This window comes from Pezoporus occidentalis, unplaced genomic scaffold (genome assembly GCF_034315485.1).
Source record: "Pezoporus occidentalis ecotype Australia unplaced genomic scaffold, CSIRO_AGI_Poc_V1 ctg56, whole genome shotgun sequence".
NCBI lineage: Eukaryota > Metazoa > Chordata > Aves > Psittaciformes > Psittacidae > Pezoporus > Pezoporus occidentalis.
In genome coordinates, this window is record NW_026915899.1 from 850,691 (window position 1) to 874,589 (window position 23,899).

A 23,899-nucleotide genomic window follows, 5' to 3' on the forward strand; every position below is an offset into this window, starting at 1 on the left:
TTTCAAATCAACCTTGTGGTTTCTTAACTTTGTGGCTGGCAATTTTAAGAGGTCAATAGCTGGAGTGCAAATTTATTTTTATCTTTATTTTACATTGGTGTGGTCTCTCCTGCTTGTTTTGTGCTTCTTGGTAGCCATGTGTAAAGTGACAAGAGCTCACAATTAGCACTTCCCAATCCCCCACCTTATTTTCTACCTCTCTTTCAACAGCAGAAGCAACTGAATCAGCAAAGCTACCAACAATGTCTGTGTTACACAGTATTGATTCATTCTCTGAGCACCCATTCATTTTGGGCATGGCGTAAGGTGAGGTAGGGTGTGTGGAGGGGGAGTAATGATTTAATTAGAGCCTAGGCATACAGAGCAAGAAGGATGGCATTGACATCATCTTAATTCTGAAATTTAGAAGATGCATATTTGGCTTCAACCAAGGGGCTGAGTGAGTAAGCTTTGATACAGTTTTGTGTCCTGCTGCCATCTACTGCATGGACTACCTGTACTTTTACTCATTTTCTTTTACATCCTCACTGAGTGAATATGAATTCACTCAGCAAACTGAATGCATGCAAAGGAGAAAAGGTAATTTGCAAATGAAAAAGCTGCTACATATCTGTCTCAAAATGATTCAGACACTCATTTTTACAGGATTTTAATCTCAGTTCTAGGTAAAATGCGTATTTTTGTGCTTTCTGGGTATGTCACAGATGGTAAGTGTGATACTGAGGCTTTAACTCCACAGTGCTATTTACTGTCGACGTCTGTATCTGGAATCCGGGCCAATGGATCTCAGAAGACTTGGCTTCACACCTAGCATGCTCACGTAAGTTTTTGTAGAGAACCGTGAACCTGCACGGCAAATAGATTTAACATTTAGTTTGGGGAAAACGCTTTTCATTTTGGGTAGAAAAAGCCTACAGTGGGGTGGAAACATGCTCCATAACAAGGTATGAACAAGTCTTTTTCTGAAGAATCTGAGGGGGCTTGAGACAGAATTTTGTATCTTCTGTAGCTGCTTGATTTGGCCTCTGTACTCTCCACCTTCCACCCTGCAGCAGACAGAACTTTCAGGAGAGCAAACTGTGGGTTTTGCCTTCCAGATCACTCTACCACAAGCAGAGTAGCCTGTTTGCAGAATGGAGACATCTGCATACACAAGTCCTGATCTGGAAATGCAGGGTCTGCATCAAAACTCATTAAAAAACCTAGAAGCTTAAGTCTTTCTCCAAAGAGCCTAAAGGCTGTTCAGATGTATGAGGGAGATCAAAAGAGAAAGGGAGGAAGAACACCACAACTTCAAAGTTAAATTTATTGTGGAGTGGTGTAGAAAGACATTTCCTGGTTTACCAGTTTTCAATTTATTAAAAAATGTATTTTAGACAGAGGACACCATGAAAGCTTTCCTATATAAAGACGTATCAGTTATTTAGGAAAAGCCTGAATTCTAAATATAGGCAAAATCTGAGCTTGTGGGATGTAGGTTTAGACACTTGATATTGTAATACACTGTCTAGTCACTTAATAGTTGAATCTCAACATCAATTTCCATATTTTTCCTGGAGGCATTTGTTCAAATAACTCCCATGTTTTTTAACTGGGAAAATGACCTCTGAAGGGTTTGTTTGTTACATGATTAAGCACAGAAGATTTTTAGTTAAATTCCATGGCATTGTTTTTCTACCTTTTCTTTCCAAGCTGAACTTGCACGTGCACATATAAGAAGTAATAATTTCCAATTCATGCTGCAGAATATACTGCATGTTTTTGAAAGTAATGTCTCTCTTCAAATAGTGCCTTGCAGATGGCAATGCCTTTACTAACAGGCAGGCTCTTACGTCTTGGAAAAGTCAAACCCTAAGCTGATGTGCCAAGGACACCTGCACACCGACTGTGCTTTGATGCTAAGTACGACTTCCGTATCTTTGATTTAATTTCCTTTTCCAACTGCATTACCCCTGTAGACCCGCGGAAACAGTAACACCAGCGTTCCCTCTAGTGGCCACTAACGACATGTTTCATGGGACACAAAGCTCGCAGAGAGCTCTAAATAGGGAAACATTTCTATTTAAGTTGGAACAATTAACCGGTTGTTTGTTGGGGTTCTTGTTACCTATTTGACTCCCAAAGCTACATTAGCGTGCCGCAAAGTCAGAACTGTTGTAGATACCAAATTACAATACAAGCTTTCATACAGGATTTGGGACACGTTCACGTGATGGGGATGATGTTGAAAACGGGATAAGGAAGGGACGCTTTTCTTGGAAAGCATCCCAACGATTGCAAAATCTTGAAATCCTCGCATCAGCCTCAAAACCTGATGATTGTTCTGAATTGCGCATGTATTTGCTTTGCATCAGATCATGCATAGTGATGTATTTTACTATGAGGGTTTGGCCTCAGGTAGTCAGGAGTCCATTCTTAGTTCTGCAGTCACCCAGAGCTACTGTGTAGGCCGGCAAACCCTGCCAATACCTGTAGTGTCTCTGACAGTAAAACAGGAGTCGTACATACCCAAACATGGTTGTTATTCTGGCAATAAATGTATGGAAATGTCTGGGAGACACTCGCAAGGCACTCATAGGGTAGCAGGACTATAGACCTGCGTGGATTTTAAGAAGCTGGGCTTTTTTCCCCCCTCACCAACTTGTATTTTGGACCCAAGCTACTCCCAGCGTCTGTTTAACGAAACAAATCCCAGGGGCGAGGCTGGGGCCCGGACCAAGCGCAGCTGCTGACTCACTCCCTGACCTTTAGCAACTTGCTCTTACCTCCGCACGCCGTGGCGAGAGCGGAGCGGGCCCGTCTCGCAGTAGCGTTGCGGGGCGCTAGTTCACCGTGGGCAAGCACGGAAGGCGCCGGCCCCCCGCGGATCGTTACAGACGGGCACCACCCGGGAGCCCTGTCACTCTTTCCAGACTGAGGCCGTGAGTCAGCGCCCCGCCGCGGAACCCGCCGCCATCTCGGGCCCGAGGCCCGCGCCCCGCCCGGTCCGGTCCGGCAGCTCGGCGGGGGAGCGGGGCGGCCGCTGCTCCGCCGCCCGTCCCTGGGCAGAACCCAGGTCCGGCAGCGCCGCTCAGCGCTCGGGCTCGCTGCGGTGCGGGCGGCCAGCGGCGCGGGTACACGTGTCCCTGTGACTGTTGTTTACTATCAGGCGAGCGCCACGCGGGGCATCCTGGGGGCTGTCGTCTTATCGCGTCCGAGCTGGCAGGCAGCGGCGGCGGAGAAAACTACAACTCCCAGAACACCCCCTGGAGAGCCTGAGGAGGCATTGGCCAATCGGAGAGCCGCAAGGGGATGATTGATGTGCTGCGCTGTGCAATCCGCAGCGCAGGAGAGTCAAAACATGTCCGCCCTCCGGGCGGATTCCTGATCGGCAGACTAGATAGCCAATAGAAGACGGCCAAGGCTTGAACAACGTCATCTTCTGCCACTCGGCGGCCAAGCACGGCCAGGCTGGGGCGGGACTTCGCTGCGGGGAGGAGGCGGGGGGGAGCCGAGGGGAATTTGGTAATGGCGACGGGTTTGGTAAGTGCCGCAAAGTTTGGAGCTGCCGCTTCTGGGGCCAGGGCTTTGTGCTGCGCCGCGGAAGGAGGAAGGCGGGGGGCAATATCAGAGGCTCGGAGCCGGGACGGGGCTCCCCTGCGGCGGCCGCGGCCATCGCCCGCGGTCACGGGGAGTGCTGCGTGCTCATGCACCTTTAATTCTGTCGTAAATACCTTCTTTATGTAATCAGTGTTTGTTTGTTTCGCGGCGGGCGCTTAAATGGTGCGGGGAGGGCAGTGCTTCCTCCACGGGGGATGGGGGGGGGGCAGACATTGATGGAGTTGGGTAGAAGGTACGGTTCGGCCTGAGTAGTGCTAAAAGGCTGTCTGTGCAAAAATATCATGAATCATGTCCTGTGCTCCTCCGAGGCTGTGCCTCCGCGGCGTTTTTCTGGCGCAGCTGTGCGAGTCGGAGATGTGGAGCGAGGCTCTTTGATCAAAGCAGCTGTGCCAATAAAAGTCCCTGGTGTAGATCCAGTCTTGCCAGTATGTTGTGTTTTGCTTGGGGAAGCTGTTCGCCGTGTTAAACTCCATCCAGTGAATTGCTGTAGGCATAGACCTTGCCTGAGACTTCAGTGGTAGGCTGGGGGAAGGAAGGCAAATACCAGAAGGAAAACCACGGGAAGCACTTCCACCCAGGCGTTCCTTTACAGTGCGGTTTGGGTGGATGCTGCCCAGTTCCTGCTGAACCCCTTCTTACCCATAGTCTTTATTTACTTTTGTCCCAAACTTATTTTTGTCCCTCAAAAATACACATGGTTCAGTCAATAAGCTCTTTGTTAATATTGCTGTTTGGTTTAGTGTGAAAAGTTGACCTATTTTAAAGCAGAGATTCGTAAATTATTTGATTCAGCTTCTAAAGAAAATGGCAGTAATTATCATTCTGTGAAGCATACTTCTAAAAACGTCTGTCACAACAAGTTTTGAACATGAAGTTAAGAAAACCCCAACTTTACAAGCTAACCATTCCCCTTAATGTTCCAAAACATTGAAGAACTGAGAACAAGAGAAGCACGTGATGTCCAAAGCAGGCTTTAATCAAGTAGAATTTAAAAAAAAAAAGTAAAGTTGGACACTTTCTTTTTTGTTTTGTTTTTAATTCATCTCTTAGAGGAGATTTTGGCTTTTGTACACGGGTGGTTTTGGTTTAGATAAATTCTTATGACTTGGAAGAACAGTTCGTTTCTCATAATGTCTTTTTTGTCAGATGTGCGTGTTGTATTTGTACCTTCTCTCTGACCTTCAGTGTGTTGGGATACCAGGGAGGCACTTTCAAATCTTGGCAGCTGGCAGAAAGGAAGGAGAAGGTAACATTCCCAAAACATGTTAGCTTGCTCGTTTTGGCAGGAAAATGGGAAAGGAAGAGAGAAAAAATAGCAAAACAAGATAGAAGGGGGAAAGGAAAGCTGTAGACAAGCCAGAAAAACAAGGAGTGTCTTTTCAGAGTTGATTATGTGGAGATAAACATCAAGGTCCTGACCTGTGCTACTGAGATCTTGTTTTTCTGGCAGAAATGGCTGAACTTTCTACTCTTGTGCTGTTCTGTAATTTTGCTGTCCCTCATGGTGGTAGAGGAATTTCCCTCTCTACCTCCTTAAAATTAGAATTGCACTGTTGCAGCTTTGTAGTAGTGCCATTTGAGTAGGATCAAAAATCTTTCTACATTTGGAATGAAAGTTTCTGTAAGTTTTGCCCGTACGCGAAAGACTGGGAGATGAGAAGTTAGAAATTTTCCAGTAAAAAAAAATATTACTGCTTAGGTCAGACCTTTTCTAGTAGGGCCAGTTTGTAATTCAGAGGGTTATGTCTGAACCATATTATGTACAGGACAAGCTTAATGAAACAGATTCATAGAATGAGTAAAAATATGGAATATTGTTAATGTTTGCTGTATACTCACACTACCTTTTAACTGTTTATTAAAATAGCTGGTTGGGGAGTTTTTTCAATAATTGTCATGGATTTTTATGTATTACTAAGGGACCTTTTAGTGTGATGGGTTACTGTTTCACATAAAAATATGAGACTTTTTAGCTACAGTTTGTATTTCTCTAGTGTGCATGATAGCTTATTTAGTGGACATGTTTGTGGTAGACTTTTCAGATTTTCTTTTTTTACTAAGCTGTGTTTTCTGCTCTTGTGAGGGACTCATTAGTCTTTCAGTGATGCTTCATTAAAGCACAAGGTAATCATGTTAGGGTAGCTTTAATTCATCATCATCATCTAAAAAGAAAACCCAGTAGATAACCTTGTTTTCCAGCTTCTAGAGGCAGTGGTTGTGTAGAATAATCACACAGTTCTGACTCCTGAAGATGATTTAAAGTATTTCTGTTGGTATAAATGTTACGGTGATGGGATTTGGGGAAATGAAACTGCAGTGAAGTCTACTAGTAGAGGCTTCTTTTTCTTTCCAGGCAAATGGAAAGCAAAGGATGTTAGCAGACAGATGTGTTTGAGACTGTACCTAGTGTTGAGACAGCACAGAATGTGAAGGGCAGTGAAAAAGGCTTCTGTGGATGCACCAGATATGAAAGGGCAACTACGAAAAACACAGGTGTGATGCCGAATGGCGTTGGGGACTTAATGTGAAAAGGTTGAGGTTGGCATCTTCTTTGCTTTGGTCTTTATTTGCAAAACCTGTTTCCAGGTTCCTTCAGTCCCTGGGCCTAGCAACACACATCTGACAGAGCGAGGTAGTTCTTTATAGCAGGGAGAGCAAGTTAGGGGCAGGCCAGTTCTGTGAGCTTGTCACACATCAGTTGGTGAGACTGGATAGGATGTGTCAGGGGGAGTTGGCCAGTGTCATTGTGAGGATGGTCTCCAAAAGGTGGCAGATGTGGTGGTGGGAGGGCTCCCAGCAGCAGGAAAACAAATCTCACACCTGGCTTCAGGGAGGGGGATGTGGGGAAACTACAGGCTGGTCAGCCTAACCTCAGCCTTCAAGGAAGACTGTGGGGCAGGTCCTACTGACAGCCATGTCCTGGCTCTTAAAAGTCAAGAAGGTGACTGTGAATAGCCAGAATGGATTAATCTAAGGCAAATCTAGTCTGACCTGTCTGGTTGCCTTCTGTGACATGACGTGTGTGGCTCAGGGTACCAAGTGAATGTTGTTTACCTTGGCTTGCATGGTGGTTGAGGAGATGACCCTGGACTCTTGTAGGCAGTGGGCACAGGCTGTGGCAAGGGAAGTTCAAACCGCACATAAGGAACAGCTTCTTTACTTCTTTACAGCAAGAGTAGTCAGTGGTTCTTGAGGAGTGTCAGGGAATCTCCATCCTTCCAGATACAAGAAACTTATGTGGTCAGGGCTGCAAGTAGCCCCATCTGACTTCAGGGTTGGATCTGTTTTCTGTGAGGATTGTGCCAGATTGTTTCTAGAGGTCCCTTTCAAGCTAAATTATGCTGTGATTCTCAACAGATTATGGAGGATTTAGGGTGCTGGTAATGATATAATCTGTCAGATGCAGCTTAAAACAGTTTGTGTACAAATTTTTAACCTCTGTCTCTTTAAAGTCAGATACTTCAGAGCATCCTAACATGGTGTGGAAAGTGAAGACAAATCAAATGCCTAATGCTGTTCAGAAACTTCTTCTGGTAGTGGATAAGAGAACTTCAGGGATGAATGAGTCACTGGAGTTGCTGAAGTGTAATGAAAACCTGCCCTCTTCTCCTGGATATGCATCCTGTGATGAACACATGGAACTTGGTAAACAATGTGACTTTCTCAGAAGGTGCCAAATCCTGAAGTTTGATGTAGTTTTCATATAGTGAGATTACTGGAAGATGCCTGAGATTATTGATTTTAACTTCAGTAGGGAAGGGAATATGACAGTGAATGATGACATCTTAAGGTCTTATTTTGCAGTCACTTTCCTTTAACCCATTTCCAGGTCTGAAACACTGACCTGTTGACTTAAATATTTTCTTGAACTCAGCTACAAATTTCTGCTCTTAATCTCCAGAGCTGGTTTTGTTTTTTGTTTTTTTTTGTGTTGTTTTTTTTTTTTTTTTGGTGGTGGTGGTGGTGGTGGCGGCGGTGGTGGTTTTTTTTTTTAGTACAAGAATAACAAACTGAAAGCTCAAGAGCTCCTCCTAAAGGGAAATTACACTGCTTTAGATCTGCTGCAAATAGAGATTCTGGGCTAGGGGAACATTTTACTTCAGTTCTTACATTTTGGAGAAGAGTAGCACGTACATTAGGAAGTATTGATACAGGCAATGAAATGTTAATACATTTCATTGGAGTTATGGAGTGATTAAGAATAATGCTACTTAGTTACAGGAAAGCCTGTAACACAGACTTCTGATAACAAGCTGAGCTCTTCTCTGCTCTTCTGTATAACATGAAATGTGGAGATTATTGGTAAGAATTCACCCCTGCCAAGCTGTATACACAGCTTTCATGACTTCTCAGTTATTTCACTCCAATTCCCTGGTGGAAACATGGAAAACTCTTACCCTGTGCAGCCCCCAGTATTGATAACTCTAAGTGTCACACCTGCTAGGACAGATTAATTTAGTTGCCTTTTGTTGAATGTTTTAGTATTTTAGTGAAGCATGTTGCTTCTTTTGCATAGTTCTGCAGTACAATGCTCTGTAAACTAGTCAGTCTAGTAAAAATTTTAAAACCAGAACTGCATTTTTACATACTTAATGTTTTACTTAAATTGCTTGCATGAATGTATAGGAGAGTGAAGATGTGATTATTTTTGTGCCCATTTTGCCAGTATTATGAGTAGCTTTTGTGAGATGTTGGTAGTTGTGATATGCAGAAAGTAAAATCAGTTGGTCCATTTTGATCTTTATTTGTAAGATGTGGTGTCAACTAAAACTTAGCAGTGGGTATAATTATCTTAATTTGTGCATTTTTTCATAGATGATCTTCCTGAACTACAGGCTGTGCAGACAGATTCTACCCCACCTGCACTTTTTCAGCTAGGTGCTGATGTTTCGCATCAGGAATGTTCAAGGCCTTTGTGGAACCAACATACCTCAAACAGCAGTTCAGAAAGTGCTTATTCTTGTGAGAATGGGGTGAACTGGTTGACAGAATTAGCAAATATAGCCACAAGTCCTCAGAGTCCTTTGATGCAGTGCTCTTTTTATAACAGGTACTGACATTTATTTCAGTTTAGAACTGTGAAGATTTGTAATAATGCCTTCAGAAATGTTTCCTTCACTTTTGACACCCTTTGACTTCAGACTGGAACCCTATGTTTGATCTTTCTATATAGTAACTTTATTCTTCTGTGGCAGATTGCACAGGACTTGTTTCAGAGCCTGTTGCAAAAGCTGCTTAATTGCCAGGCACAAATGAGCTAGGATGGTGTAAGGACATTGCCTAACCACAGAAAGCTCAGAAATTATGGGCATTTACCTCATGTGGAGCAGCAGATGAAAAATCGTTACATTAAATTCTTAATCCTAGCTCACTGACTTTAGATTTTTTTCTTTAAAAGAGCTAATTGGAAAGGTAATGCAATTTTTTTTTTTTATTGATAGTGTTCTCAGATTTGATATCTTTAAATTCCATATGGCTGTGAAAAGCGAAATTTCTGGGCTTCACCTTCTATTGTGCAGCTTTGGTCTTAGGTTTATAATAAGAAAATTAAATGCAGTGCAGTAATGCACTTGGGATTTAATCATTAGGACAGAGCAGATGTCTTTATGTATAGTAAGAATGGGGTATTGAAGATACTTGTAAAAATGTCAGCATTGTGACCACGAGACGCTGATGTGGAGGTAGCACTGTCATTTGGGTGGTATAATAGAAGCTGTGCAGGAGTTATGCTAAATACTCCCTTTGCCTGAGCTTGCACCCTTTAATCATCCCATTTGAATGTTGGGGTGTGGGAAGTTTATTGGTATTCAGCTAATGCAAATAGAAATATTTATTAAATAAAAGCATTTTAGAGTAATGGCAGCTAAGTCTTGTGTTGTCTTAATCAGAAATATTTTAAAATACGTTTTTCTGTTACAGATCATCTCCTGTTCACATAATAGCTACAAGCAAAAGTTTACATTCCTATGCACGTCCTCCACCAGGATCTTCAAAGAACGATCCCACTTTCTCCAAGAATGATGTGGATGAAACACCAGTCAGACATGAAAGGGTGAGTTGTTCTGAAGTAGAGGTGCACGAGTAGTGGGTTAAGCTTTTTGAGAAGATAAACTAGTGTTAAAAAGTCATCTGTTTAGTTCTAATACTGTTTCTATTTAAGCTAGGTTTTCTGTCACTTTTCTTTTTACCAAACACAATAGGCTTGTAGTGCTCTATCAGAGTCTACATTTCTGTGAAGACATTCTAAGAAAGCCCTGCTTCTCTTGTAGTTCCTTCTATAGCAAGCTTTAAAAAATTACGTTAACTCTTTTACTGTCTTGAAAAGGAAATACAGAACCATCTCCTTTTAGATGCACAAAACCTGTTGGTCCTGCTTCTGCCCTTCCTGTGCAGTAATTTGTGTCTGAAACTTCTCTATTAAAGACACAGAGTTTTTCCCAGTGATTTATCTAGAACCTCCTTGGCCCTACAGCTTTCCAGTAGTTTGATCAAGGAGTAGTGTGTGCTTTGAGTGGTTCAGTGGACAGCCAAGGAGTGAATGATGGCTTGTAAAATGCTTGCACCTAAGCATAAAATAAGCATAGGTGTGAAGTGAATCTCAGGGAATTAAACCCAAAAATTTCTGGATGGCACATTGCAAGAGAGGGAGATGAAAGTACTCTATTTACGTTTGCTACATTCTAATACTAATAGAATACTAATTTCTATTAGTATTTCAGGCAAAATAATGACAGAGATGCAAAGTCAAGGATGTATCTAAAGACATACAAGACCAACCCTAAAATATCACCACCATTCTGCTTTTTTTTTTTTTTTTAATAGGCAAATAGTGAATCAGAATCTGGCATTTTCTGCATGTCATCACTCTCAGATGATGATGATTTAGGATGGTGCCATTCCTGGCCCTCAACTGTTTGGCATTGTTTTCTAAAAGGTAACCTAACATGTATCACTGAATAAGTGTTTGGTTTGTCTTGGGTATTTTTGTGGTTGGTTGGTTGGTTTTGTTTGATTGTTTTAGTAGCACAGACTTTTTTACATAACACTAATCTTTTTTCTTAAAATCTCTTAGGCTCTCGTTTGTGCTTTCATAAAGGACGCAATAAGGAATGGCAGGATGTTGAGGATTTTGCAAGATCTGAAAGCTGTGGAAAAGACGAAAATGTCCCAGCGAGTCCATACAAGGTAGCTGTTAGTTCTGATAAATTCATTTCAATACCTGGAGCAGATACTTCATTTCTTAATGTTCTTTATCCCTTTGCCTGTAATTACTGTCTCAGGAAGATAGGTTTGCACTAAACTTGCCTACAGTTGCTCACTGTACTATTTGAGCATCTTACTATAAAGTAATCAAACTGAATTAATTTAGGTATGTTTTAAATTTTACATTGTCTGTTTCTAGCAAGAGCACTTAGAATGTTGGTATTTTTTAATATAAGATGGTGAATATACACCTGTAGTATACACAGGTGTATGCTTTTCTTGAACTGTATGTATGTTTACAGGGCTATGGTTCTGATGGTCTGAAGTTGATTTCTCATGAAGAAAGCATTTCCTTTGGTGAGTCAGTGCTAAAGCTGACTTTTGATCCTGGCACAGTGGAAGATGGCTTGCTTACAGTAGAATGCAGACTCGATCACCCTTTTTATGTTAAAAATAAAGGTATGAAATGCTATAAGTATACTTAGTTATATATTAAAACATTCTTAGAAAGCAGCTGCAGATTTTAATGCATCCCATGTTGCTCAAGAAATTGATAAAAGCAGCGTTGTACAATCAATTTACTATCTTTATAAATAAATCCAGAATTAGAACAAACAAAACTGTAAAATTACAAAGCTACAGAAATACTGCATGTTTCTTACGGGAAGATTTGATCAAGGACATAAGTGGATCTCGAGAAAGAAAAAATGGGGGAGGGGGGGATAAAGGAAAGCTACAAATAAGGGAGGCTTTTCTCACTGGCTAGACATGAAACTTCTGATGATAAGAGTTACCAGGTTTTGATTGCTTTTTTGCAAAAATTAGATTTAAAACTATTTGCAGTAAGAATTCCCTGAGTGTTTCTGCTTTTTCATCTGGGTGAAAGAAGCTACAGCAGAACAGTTTTATAAAGTGATATCATACAGAGATATAGGATTGCTCCAGTTAAGAGCTAGAGAGATTGTCTGGCCGTTTGTCTAATTTAACTCTTTACCACTTCAGGTTGGTCATCTTTTTATCCAAGCTTGACTGTGGTACAGCATGGCATTCCATGCTGTGAAATGCATCTTGGAGATCTGTGTCTACCTCCTGGACACCCTGATGCCATTAACTTTGATGATTCAGGTGTTTTTGATACATTTAAAAGGTAATTTTTGGATAAAGTGGCCCCAGTGGTTCTTACGTTTAATGAGTAGGCCCCTTATGTCTGCAAGGATTTGAAGCATTATGCAGAGCAAAGAGAGAAAACTTTTGGTAATACGAAATAAATGAAAGGGAAAACCAAAGACTGAATACTAGGAAAGCTGTGTAATCGTGCTGTGCTAAGCTGCAAAGTTTATTTCACCTTGGAGTGAAGTAATATGATAGTTTAAGAGCAATTATATGAAGCAGTAAATACATCTGTATTGTATTACCTGTATAAATTCTACAGGTAAAGTGGGTTATATTTGAAAAGTCTGGACAGTTTTCCCACAATAGCTATTAAGTTGTGCTTCCTATGCAGCTATGCATCTGAATTAGTAGTTTTTTAGTAATAAATGTATGTGCTATAGCTTTAGGGTACACTTTTCATGATTAGTTCTTGCTATTTTTGTATATTCAGCTTTTTGTGATTCTTTACTGAACTTTCAAAGATCAGTTATGAGGTTTGCCTTGCTTTTAGCAAGAGGTTCAACCAGATGACCTTCAGAGGTACTGTCCACATAAATTATTCTAAGGAAATAATATTACCCATAAGATTTTCTCATACTTTGCATACTTCCATATTTTGAGGTTTCTAGGTTTAGTAAAATCCAGCTTCTCCTGTGATGTTAGCTCCTTCTTAACATCTGTTTTTGTTTTTTTTTTAGTCTGGTTGCTTTTTGGTGTTCTTACAATAGAAAAAAAGAATTTAAAATATTGTTTCAAGTGCTTGTCTTCACTCATTTGCTGTCTTGGCTTTTTTCTTATTAACTCCTAACTGCATGCATAGACAGTTGTTAGAATCAGTCTATTTAAATCTCACTTGTGGCTTCTTATCCTGAAGCCAGGCGTGGACACTTCAAATTCCTTGTTTTGTCTTTCTGGACAGGATGGAGTAAGTCACAGAGAAAGGAGTATGCAGCAGCAGCTGTGGATAACAAGACAGAAGAATTCAAAAGCAAAACCCTGTTGCTATGTTATGAGGAGATTAGGAATAGGAAGGGTGCTGGACTATTTGTACAACAGAGAGGCTCTTTCTTACTGTCTTGTGAGCTTGCCTACAAGCATTATCCCTTCTTAGTTGTTTTCTACTTTTCTAAGGGATTTTGGAGGCAAATCTTCAGGCCCCACTCTTGCTTGTGGTTCTGCCCTGTAGAAAGGAGCTGCCTTTGCATGGGAGTGCTGGGCTACCACTAGCAGTGTTTCCTTGTTATTAGTTCTGCTTTATGTTCTGAAAAAAGCTCTTCAAAGCCCTTATTTTTGCCACAAGTTACACAACTACAGCTGCATTGAGCAGTGGGTGAGCAGAGTCTTTTGAGTTATAGATATTTTATGTTTATTTTGTGGTGATAATTTAGCGTTTTAGATCTCTGATTATCACCTTTATGGGTGTGTTTTCCCTATATAGCATGCTAAAGGCAGTATAGTCTGTGGTTCCTGGAGATAACAGTTTGTGGAATTAAACTTCTGTACTGGTGAGAGGTTAATTTGTAGTTGTTGGTCAACAAAAAATTACAGTACTTCACAGAATTTGGAGGTCTAAATTGTATGGAAACAACTCATCTAAGCTGTTGAAATACCTTGAAGTATTGAGGAACCTCACATTTTTGTCACTAGAGGGCAGACTTAGCTCTAAATTAAAGAGTATGCATCAGTTTTCTAATCTCACTGGCAGGTTTGCCTATAAAATAATATGTATTTAAGTTACTTGTACGATAGCCTATATAATAGAATTTATTTTAATAGTGGTTTTATATTTGTAATTAATATATATTTTCAAGTGAGTTCAACACTTACTCTTCCCACATTAGTTGTTCCTTCCAGTACCTGTCACTCACTGATGAGATTTGATTTATGGTAAGGACAAAAGGAAAGAAGGAAGCTTATTTCAAACAAGGATGAAATTGAAGACAGTGTACAACAGATACACAGCCGGAGAATTGGTAGTACACAGCAGACCTTGCCAAGTTGCAGTATGCCATCACACTGAAAATACTGTTAACTCATGTGCCAAAGTTTTGGTTGGTTTTTTTTTGTTTTTTTTTTTTTTAGGTTTGGTTATTTTTTCATACCGACATCTGCATCAAGTACAAATCATTATGTCGCACAAAACCCCTCAAATACTATAAATGTAGTATAGATGAAGAGTGAGTGGCTATTAAGGGGTTTATGTGAAAATTACTCCATCATTTTCTAATAATGACTTTTTCTTGCAGCTACGATTTTACCCCAATGGATTCCTCTGCAGTTTATGTGCTAAGCAGCATGGCTCGCCAGCGTCGCGCTTCTCTGTCCTGTGGAGGATCAAACAGTCAGGAGGCTGAGAGATCAGAGTGCAGTAGTAAAAACTGTGCGTCTACTGCATCATCACATCTTTCCTCCAGTTCATTGTACAGCAAAGCTGGCAAAAGCCATAGCTCAGGGACTGCAAGTACTGTGAGTGCCACTTCTCCAAACAAGTGCAAAAGACCAATGAATGCCTTCATGCTTTTTGCCAAAAAATACAGAGTTGAATACACTCAGATGTATCCAGGGAAAGACAACAGGTAATGACACAAATTGTAGTTTTGTTATTCTTGGTGAGTTTATAGAATATCCGTGTCCCACATTTAAGTGGACTAAATTTTGCATTTGAAGTAAAATGTGTGTACATTGTTTAAAGAACAAGTTTTGAAAGATGCTGACACAAATCTTAAACCATGGGCAGACTCGGTAAATAGGACACAAGCCGTTTTTGGCAGTGTTGCCTTCTGAGAAAGCATTTGGGTAAAGCAACTGATGTATGTCTGTATGTGCAGCGGCAGAGTCACAAATACACAACAGTCTTTGTTTCTGCTGGTGAGAAAAGGAGAAAAAAAAGCACCAGGCTCTCTGCTCATGTGTTATAGTGGAAAAAGGGAATTTCTGATCCTTCTGATTAGGTCTTGGCATAATATTGCAAATTGTTCAGTGAAGTTCTGTCAGAGTGAGTTGTCCTCACTCTGCACATTGTATTGAGAAATGGAGTACTGATTGTTGGGGTATCTGAAAGATCTTAATCCAAACAGTACCTTGCCAAATGTTGCTTGTCCTAAAGGCATTCAGCAGCCTGTTGGAGGGAAGGTTCTTTGGACTCTGTTGGAGGGAAGGTTCTTTGCTGGTTTCTTTTTGGCTTCTTTTTATCTATACACATGTTCATGTCTAAACAATTTTTTTTTCTTTTCATAAAGCTCTCCATTATAATGTTTTAAATAGTCTTAATATTTATGCTAATTGTGCATATGTAAGTATGAACTAAAGCACATGAACATACACTGATTTTGTACTCAGATTTTTTTTTTACATATATAACATCATGAAACTGTTACTATAAAAAATGACACTGTCACTAAAGATTTTAGTACTAAATCTGGTAAAAACTAAAGGTGACAGGGCTTTGAGAGGGTTTTAATTTAACTATTTTATAATGTTCTGGTAAGGAGGCTGGAACTGGTGTTGAGAAATAAAATCCTGTCATACAAATAATCCAGCCTTAAATTCCAGGCAGTCTTGTGTGACCTGGCAGTGATGTTCTGCGGTGTTTACAGTAGCTTCAGTGAAGCAGATCTGCTGCCTTCTAACTCATTGCAACTATCAAGAGAGATCAAACAGAACATCAGCTAGGAAAGTCTATGATGGTTTATCTTAAAATGCTGATTTCAAAGGGATGCAGTGAACTGGAGCTGCAACTGGACGGATGTGTGAAAATAAGTTGAATATTTCAGTAAGCAGGTTTACCTTGATGGAAAGTGAAGACAAAGTTACAAGTAAGCTTCAGAATGCATGGCTCACCATCCCAGTTAGAAGGCAGTGCATTTGGATGCAGTTTGTTGTCATTCCATACAGACGAAATCACAAAGTTAGTGATAATTGATTATATATGCATTCAATTACTGTTGCTTAAATGTGGCTGAGAGGCAACTCTCATGATTTTAACTTTAGTATATGTCATTTTCAGATTACTGAGTAGATCTTACGGTTGGTTACATGTAGTGCTTTTGTACACTGCAGTTCCTATGTTTGCTACACCTACTTAATTTTTTCTTAGCATGTAAGAAAGGACAGACCTTGGTGTATTTGGAATTAAATGGTAAGTTCTGAGACAAAGCAGCTCAAGCCATGTCAACAAGATAGTGAGCTGTAAACATTCAGAACACAAAACATTCACATGGTACTTAAAAACGCGATGGACGGTAAAGCATACTTGAGAAACTGGTGTTAGAGTAGTACTTGTTTCTTTTCTAGATGTTCTCACTGTAACTGTAGTTGGACTTGATTGTGCCTTCAGAAATACCTGAATAATTTGAGTAGTGTATGTTCTAAAGACGAAATCACCTAAACTAGAGTATTTGTTCTTGCTGAACATAATTACTAAGTAAACTTGAGGCATTCTCAACTACTGCTTGACAATTTCTTTTGAATTAGCTGTAGTGTAAGAGGTTGTATCCCAGTTGCTAAAAAGTTGTCAGGTACCTTACCAGCATTTTAAGAGGACAGAGTACAGAGTGCTGTGAAGTTCTGGTGAGGTGAAGGACACGTAAGGCAATGAAGCAGTAGAACAATTTCTTTCTTGTTTCTGGTCAGGTGAATTAAGTCTCTGCTATGTCAGGAAGTTTCTCTGTACACATATTTTTTCAGTCTCGGTGGTTTGCTCACAGAACTGTTTCCTTGGCAAAATGGAGCTTTTGTCTCTGCATTAGAGTTTTCAGCCTTTTTGAAACGTACAGATCTGTGCTCACTTTCAGTGCTCAGTGCAGTTTTTTTCTCTGGAGATAATAAAATAAATGTTTTTACATTTAAAATACAAAGATTTCGTAGTTTCTTTTATTTGGAAATGCAATGCTTTTTTCAGCAAACCTGCTCTCTCTGGGTCACCATGTTCTTTCCTGGGGGTATGAGTGACCCAGTATAACCTGGTGACCAGAAACAGACAGGTTTCTGGTGCTGTTGATTTGCCTCTGAATACTGCTAAAACATGGAAAATCTGCTAATTAAGTGTGCTTACTTCTGGTGACAGACCCAAGATACTGATTCTCAGTTTGGCTAGAAAACCAGAAATACCATTGCCAGAGAGACAGGCTGTGCACATGGATTTGATGTGGATGGGTCTGGTTGCAACTTGAGTTTGCTCTCAGGAGCCACCAGAGCGTGTGACAGCACAGGCTGAGTGGCAACCTCGATGGAGTTCCTGCTGTGCTCTCTGGGTGCTCTGCAGCTCCTGGAAGCCTGAAGAGTACTACACAGTCTTGCAGGATTAAAATGCATTTTCTTGTTACAGTGCAGAAAAGCCTTCAGAAATGCTGTATGTGCATCAGCCTATGGAAGAGGTTGCTGACACTCTGCTCTTCTTGATTCTGTTGGAAATTCTGTGAATAGCTTTGCTGCCAGCAAGGAACCTTTTAATATGATGAAGCAGAGTTGTTTGCACCTTTTTTTTTTTTTTTTTTTTTTTTAAAGCTGATCACAGAAGGTTGATTGCTGTAATCTGAAGCTAAAGCACCTGCTCAGTAGTTGAACACTGGTAAAAGAGCTGCTGTTTAGAGATTTTCGTTTTGCTGAAGGATGGAGTTAAAGTTTTAAGGGAATATTGATCCAGCATTTGGGAGTGCAGTTAAGCAATATAGCATGATAATAATGGGAAATACTGTCCAAAAGACAGCAAGTTTATAAGGAGCAGGAAGGCAATTCAGCAATTCATTATTAGAACAGATCTTTTTGCATAGGAATGGGAACTTACATTATGTTCTGCCCAGTATGGATTAAAGGTGGAGGAGGCTACACACATCTGTTAAGTAGACACAGGGATTTGCAGTTAATCAAGTATTTGTTTGGCTAAGGTCGTTTTCAGATCATTGCCCTAATTATTAGAGAACATATTTCCAGCAAATCTGTCATATGATCTTCTAGTACAAAAGTAGAGCGAAACAAATGTGAGTTACCATTTGGTGGTGGTTTTTTTAACATCCCTGTGTTGCTGGTTTATGTCAGTTGCTGTGTATTCAAATATACACCCGCTGAAATGTTAGAATGTGCATCGACCTGTGCTCAGCTAGTACAGAATCTCAGCTGTTTAACTGTTGAAAGAAGTATGAGAAGATAATCAGAAACAGGATTGTTCTAAAAAAACTTGAAGATACAGTTGACTTCTGTATGTGTGTGATTTCAGCACTTAGCTTTTGTCTTCTTTGAAGTGCTCAGATAAAAACAAAATTAGGGTTTTTCTTAACACCCTGTCCTGACCACACTGTAAACATTTGTCTTGCAGAGCCATAAGTGTGATACTTGGTGACAGGTGGAAGAAAATGAAAAATGAAGAAAGACGGATGTACACGCTAGAAGCCAAGGCCTTGGCAGAAGAGCAGAAACGTCTAAATCCTGACTGTTGGAAACGAAAACGAACAAATTCTGTATGTTTGTGAAGCTTTCTTCTTCATTGTGTACTTAAATGTGTTCATATGGTAGCAACAGTGGGTTTTGTTGAGGATAAACTGCTGTCTACCCCTTTCTTGGTAGCCCAAACCTTCATTCGGCTCCTCTGTGTTGGGTAGCCTCCTTTTGGACAGTTTTCAAGAGACAGATCAGGTGAGGGTCTCTGAACATTTTCCTAATTCCATGAATTCTTTTGGACTGGAAGTGAGTGTGCTTGTGAAAGGCAGAGGAAGAGCACATCACCTTTTGTTTGAAGTAACTGAGTTCACAGGATCGTACCTAAATTACATCTGTCCCCTCAGAAACACTTAAACTTTTACAAAATCCTGCTTTGATTCAGTCTCATTTTTCTTCAGTGAAAGCTTTTTCTTTACCATTTTCTATATTTTTTACTTATAATTTGTCAGTATATGATGTGAAGTTACTGAGGGAGCAAGTTATTTTTTTCCATTAATCCCTTTCATTTACTACTCTGTTTTAATTGTAAAATAAATACAATAGATACCACTTCTTCTGTAGGGAAATAAATTGTTTTCCACGTTGCAGAAGGCCATTCTAAGAGTCTGCAGCAGTGAACCTATTAAGATAAGGGCTTTCAAGCTTGTAAGTCATATAAAGAGAACATAGTAAAAAAAAAAAGAGATTTCTGCCAGCCTGCATGTTCAGCTAGAAGAGAAACTGGAAGGAAAGATCCACACTGCACAGAATGCCAGGTCCTCTCATCAGCCATTTTATGCCTCCGTAGGAGCATTAGTGTATAGTGTGGGCTTCACAGGTTTAAGATTCCATCCTCAAGTTAGCCCCTTTCCTTTTCTGTGTAACTGAGGCTACTTTCTCAAGAGCATATACAAGTATTGTCTTAAGACTAAGAAATGCTCCAACTCTCAGTTGCTGCTTATTGCTTATATACTTGGTGCTGAGTTTTCAGTCCCTTGTTGCAGATTTCACCGAACCCCAGCTGCAAGGAACAAGCTGTTTTTCTGTTCACTGGATTCTATTTTAATCAACAGTCACAGCTTCTGTTAGATCTCCTTGCGGGTTTAGTTAAAATAATACTGTGTATTTATTCTGCTTTTACACTACTGCAGTCCTGGACATTGGGTGGTGAGGTTAATTTCACACATGCACTTGTCAGCTTCAGGGAAGTCAGTGGGGGTGTTTGGGTATAACTGAGAGGAATAGTTGGCCTTGGGAAGGATGGTTTTCTCACCCTGCCTTCTAATAGGATATTCCTTTGTCTTCAGACCAAGGTAACAGTATTTGTAGGACCTGTTACTGCAGTGTTAACAGCAGGAAACACCTTTTTTATGATTTTATTATTAACTAAGAATTTTGTTAGCAGTGGTTACCTTGTCAAGTAATGATGGTGGGGATGGTGGAGTCTGGGCTGCCACAAAGAAGTCTTGGTGGTCTTTTGATGATGAGGGGATAAAATAATCTGTTTGGGCTTTTTGTTTTCTTCAGAGTAGCTGGACCAATGATTACAAGTACTTGTGGCTTTCAAAACAAAGGTTTGCTAGATTTAAGATAATGTCTCCTTCCCCTTCGCTTGATGAGAGCTAACCTGGTTTTCTCTTTTCTTTTCTCAGGGCTCACAACAGCATTAAGCCAGAATTTTCCTGTTAACTCTGTATTTACAAAATGGCTGTTGCTTGATGGCAAGAAGATGCACGATCAAGGTCTTACTATTTGTTGTGACTCTGCGTGGCCATAAAATACTGGCACCATCAAGTTGGAAATGATCTAGTATGAGTGCAGATTTGCTTTTTACAATAGAACATTAAGTAAGCTAAAACTATCAACATTTTAAACCAAATTGCCTTATTTTTCTTCCAAACTTCATATATGTATCAGGTAATATAGGCTTGAAAATGGATATCCTGTGGTGCTAAAGTACTTTAGAAAGAGGCGAGGGAGATGTGTATAAATGTTTATTTTTAAAAGAAAATGTACAAAAAGGGGAATTTTAAAATATGTAACAGCTGTTTATATACATTGATTCTTATTGCTGATTAATATGTATTGCACAACCATATTATTAGTTACGAGTCTGGGGCCTGGGCTTTTCTGAGATGGCAAGGTGCGTTGTGGGGTAGTGTCCCAGCCCAGCCAGGCGCCAGCACCGCACCGCAGTGTGGCGAGCACAGCGTAAGGAGCGCGGAGCCGCTGCTCGCATTGCCCCGGAGGAGATGTGTCCCCACAGGGGGGCGAGAGATCCTGCACAAGCTGGCACTAGTCAGAGCTGTTGTTGCCGGTGGCAACCGTGGCCCGGGACAGGATGAAACAAATAGCGTTATCTCCAGAAAAATGGTGCTGTTGATACCATCACCATCATAGTTTTAACTCTGTGTTTTGTCTTTGCCACATACTCTACAATACTTTATTTTGCCATAAGACATCTTTACGGTGGGGGCAAACTTTGCACTTAACTATACGTGCAACACTTGCACTTTACTATTTTTTCCTCCAACTGTCTACAATTAGAGCAGCTGCATTAGGATTCCAACTGCTTCTGCTGTGAACTTTTACAATCATGGCTTTTTGTCTGCTAAACAGCTGTGTGTTCCTTTTTTTTGTTTAAGAATCACAACTGTAAATTTCAGTTTATGACACGTCTATGTGATGTTGCCCCTCAGATTTTTGCACACTATATTCTTGTATATTATTTCAAATAAATCCATTAAAATCTGGTGGTGTGTATTATATGAAATGGAGTGGACTGATCGTGAAGTCCACCCTGCAGGATGAGCACCTTGTGCATGGACGTCTGTACATGAACCCGTCCAAAGTGCATGTGATGCTGTGCACTGAGGAAGCTGTTGAAGGATTTCAAATACTGCACTCAGGGTTGGAGTTAATGTTCTTTATTACAGTTTAAGCCAAAAGAAAGTTGAAATCTATATAAATTACTTCCAAGCAAAGAGCAGTGCACTAGAGAGTCTGTTACTTACAGATATTTTTGTGTTAAAATTAGTGATTTTTAGATGGAAGCTGATGATTCTGGCATTCAGAAGTACTGAATAAGGCTAAAATGTATCCAACTGTTCATACTTACAAGAGCTACCTACTTCCTTACTTGAGATACTCATGAATTCCACTGCAGTGTTTGAGCGCATGTTCTAGTTTTTCTGAATTCAGAAGGAATGCTGAATTGTTTTCATTAGATGTAGACTTACAGCACATAAAAACTGTACAATTTCCTTATGACATTTGTGTATAAATAAGTTCCTATAATGCAAATGTAAAGCAAGAAGACAGAAGTTTCACAGATCAAGTAGGTAAACACATTTCCTTGTAAAGCTTACGTAGTTGGGAATGCAAGTATCTGCATGGCACCGAAGACCCATGACTGCAGTACTGTGCCAAGATTTGAGAGAGTTGCACAGATTGGCTCACTGAAGGGTCGACATCGCTTTCTGCAGCAGCTGAACCATTATGGGATAGACCGGTGCAAACTCCTTTCCCTCTCTCATTCGCACTGACTGAACGTAAGCCTCCAGGGCACCACTAAAAGAAAAGAAAAAGCAATTGATAGTGTGCAGATTATGCAAGTTAAGGACCTGCAACTGAAATCAGTTAACTTCTTCCCTGGTACAGAACTTGCCTCAGATGACCCTGCATGTCTGTGCAGAAGGAAGTGGCCACGAAAGGCCTTACAGAGCTGTACATAATTGTTCCATGATTGTTTTTCTCCTTTCTTGCATGTTTTGAGGAGCGAACAAGTTAACATTTAAATAAACAGCAGCAGCATGTTGCAGATGGCTTGAAATGACAGCTCTGACGCACAGACTCGGGCACATTGCTGTACTGGTAACCTTTAGAAATGGAAAGGATAGACACCAGCTGCTGCCAGTGCAACATGCAGAATGAAAACGGCCAGTGGTGACCAACGGAGATGCCCTCAGTGATTTGCAGGCCAGGTCTCTGGAACTGCTGCGGTCCTTTGGGAAACGCTGCACTAACCCACAGACTGAGTGCATGTACGTTTGTAAGGCATTGCAGTGTTTTTCCTATACGTTGTCATAGGGCGTTGCACACAGTAGTCTTGTGTGAGTCACACAAATACAGGCATGTCAAAGCCAAAGGGGAGCTTTGATTGCGTACGTGTATCTAATTTAACTTGCTGTACAACATGGGGCCACCTTTCAGCCAGCGAGTCTAGGAAATAGTATTGTTGAATGAGCATATCTGCAAAACAAGGACTTTTAAATGCTGAGCTGTTCAGATTCCAACTTTATTAAGTAGGTCAGGTCAGTTTTGCCAGTACTTGGCTTCCAATTTAATTGATTTTTTCCTCGTATCATCCTCTTGCCTGCAAGTAAGGCTACTGCTAAACCAGTGAGGGCTCTGAACTTCCTCAGTGCAACAGGAGGAGCTGGGTGTTCACACGTGGTACACGCATGCATACACACAAACACACACACACACACACACACACACACAAACATGCCTGCAGTCAGAGTCCCTGTCCTACTGCTAATGGAGTTCGACAGGGAGAGAGTGAAGTGGGCAACTCTGCAAGGAAGGAACCTGCAGCAGCTTTTCTTCTGAGCACAGGATGGGAACAAAACAGCACAGGCAGGCAATGCCCAGCACAGCTCCTCCCCCCAGACTCCCTTTTGGCTGAAGCCCAGGGCACGTGGTCTGATGGAGGTGATGCAAAGGGAGGATGGATTGGATTACTGGAGAGTTGAGAGGCTTCAGAAGAATATTGTGACTGAGCACAGAAAGTCTCATGTTGGCCTGGATGCAGTTGACAGTTCAATTTTGGTAAGAACTTCCTAGTGAGTTCCTGCTGCTGAGGGGTGCACACCAGGTACCAACACTCTGAAGAAACATCAACAGCAAGAAAAAAGTTATTCCCCCATTACAGCCAGAAAAGCAAAGAACATCTGCACGTGGTCAGCTCCCTGAAAACCTTCAGTGTGCTCTTCCCAATGGTCTCTGGGGAGCAGCACAGGCTCTATGGGGAAAAACGCAACATCTAAAAGCCTGCTTGCTGCAGCCACAGAGTGCTTTGGGTGCAGCTCACCTCACTCCCAGCAAAGGCTGTCCACATGACGGACTGCAGAGAGGCACATCTGCAGGTCAGTTTTAAACCCCAAGATTTAAAGAGTTGAGACTGGGGGAAAGAGAGAGCAGGTAAGTGTGCTTTTTAGATCAACTGGCAATGAGGGGCAAGCATGTGACAGGCAGACGGAGTAGTAGTGGGAGATGCAGGCAGAGACAGCTCAAGGATCCCATCAAGATGAAGGGAGACCCTTTGGAAGAGTCTCACATTTCCACTCAGGGCAGCACTCGAGTGCTGTGGGCAGCAGTAATCTTAAGCATGTTAGATGTTAGTTACTATTAAAAAGTCAAGAAACTCGTGTAACAGTTTTACTGTAGCTGTTGTTCATCTTGCTGAATCTCTCCCCTTCCTCTCCCCAAAGTTTCTTGGGCCCAAATAGTTTTTAAAAGTCACCAA

The 23,899-nt window shown here is 41.0% G+C and overlaps 2 protein-coding genes across 3 annotated transcripts in view; one reads left to right on the top strand and one right to left on the bottom strand.

The window, feature by feature from the left end:
- The first annotated feature begins 3,392 nt into the window (after positions 1-3,392).
- Positions 3,393-21,122, top strand: HBP1 (HMG-box transcription factor 1). The gene is made up of 11 exons (XM_062638284.1): positions 3,393-3,522; positions 7,053-7,245; positions 8,416-8,650; positions 9,520-9,652; positions 10,423-10,534; positions 10,673-10,785; positions 11,106-11,262; positions 11,806-11,950; positions 14,202-14,531; positions 18,269-18,410; positions 20,022-21,122. Exons 1-11 carry the CDS (start codon positions 3,508-3,510, stop codon positions 20,037-20,039), a joined length of 1,593 nt encoding a protein of 530 aa, XP_062494268.1. The 5' UTR covers positions 3,393-3,507; the 3' UTR covers positions 20,040-21,122.
- Positions 21,123-21,280: 158 nt separating this feature from the next.
- COG5 (component of oligomeric golgi complex 5) overlaps positions 21,281-23,899 on the bottom strand; it is a 192,077-nt gene continuing 189,458 nt past the window's right edge. For both annotated transcript variants that reach the window (XM_062638283.1, XM_062638282.1), the window contains one exon: positions 21,281-21,939. In XM_062638283.1, coding sequence (XP_062494267.1) covers positions 21,825-21,939 — 115 coding nt within the window. In that variant the 3' untranslated portion in view covers positions 21,281-21,824. The remainder of the gene's footprint in view (positions 21,940-23,899) is intronic.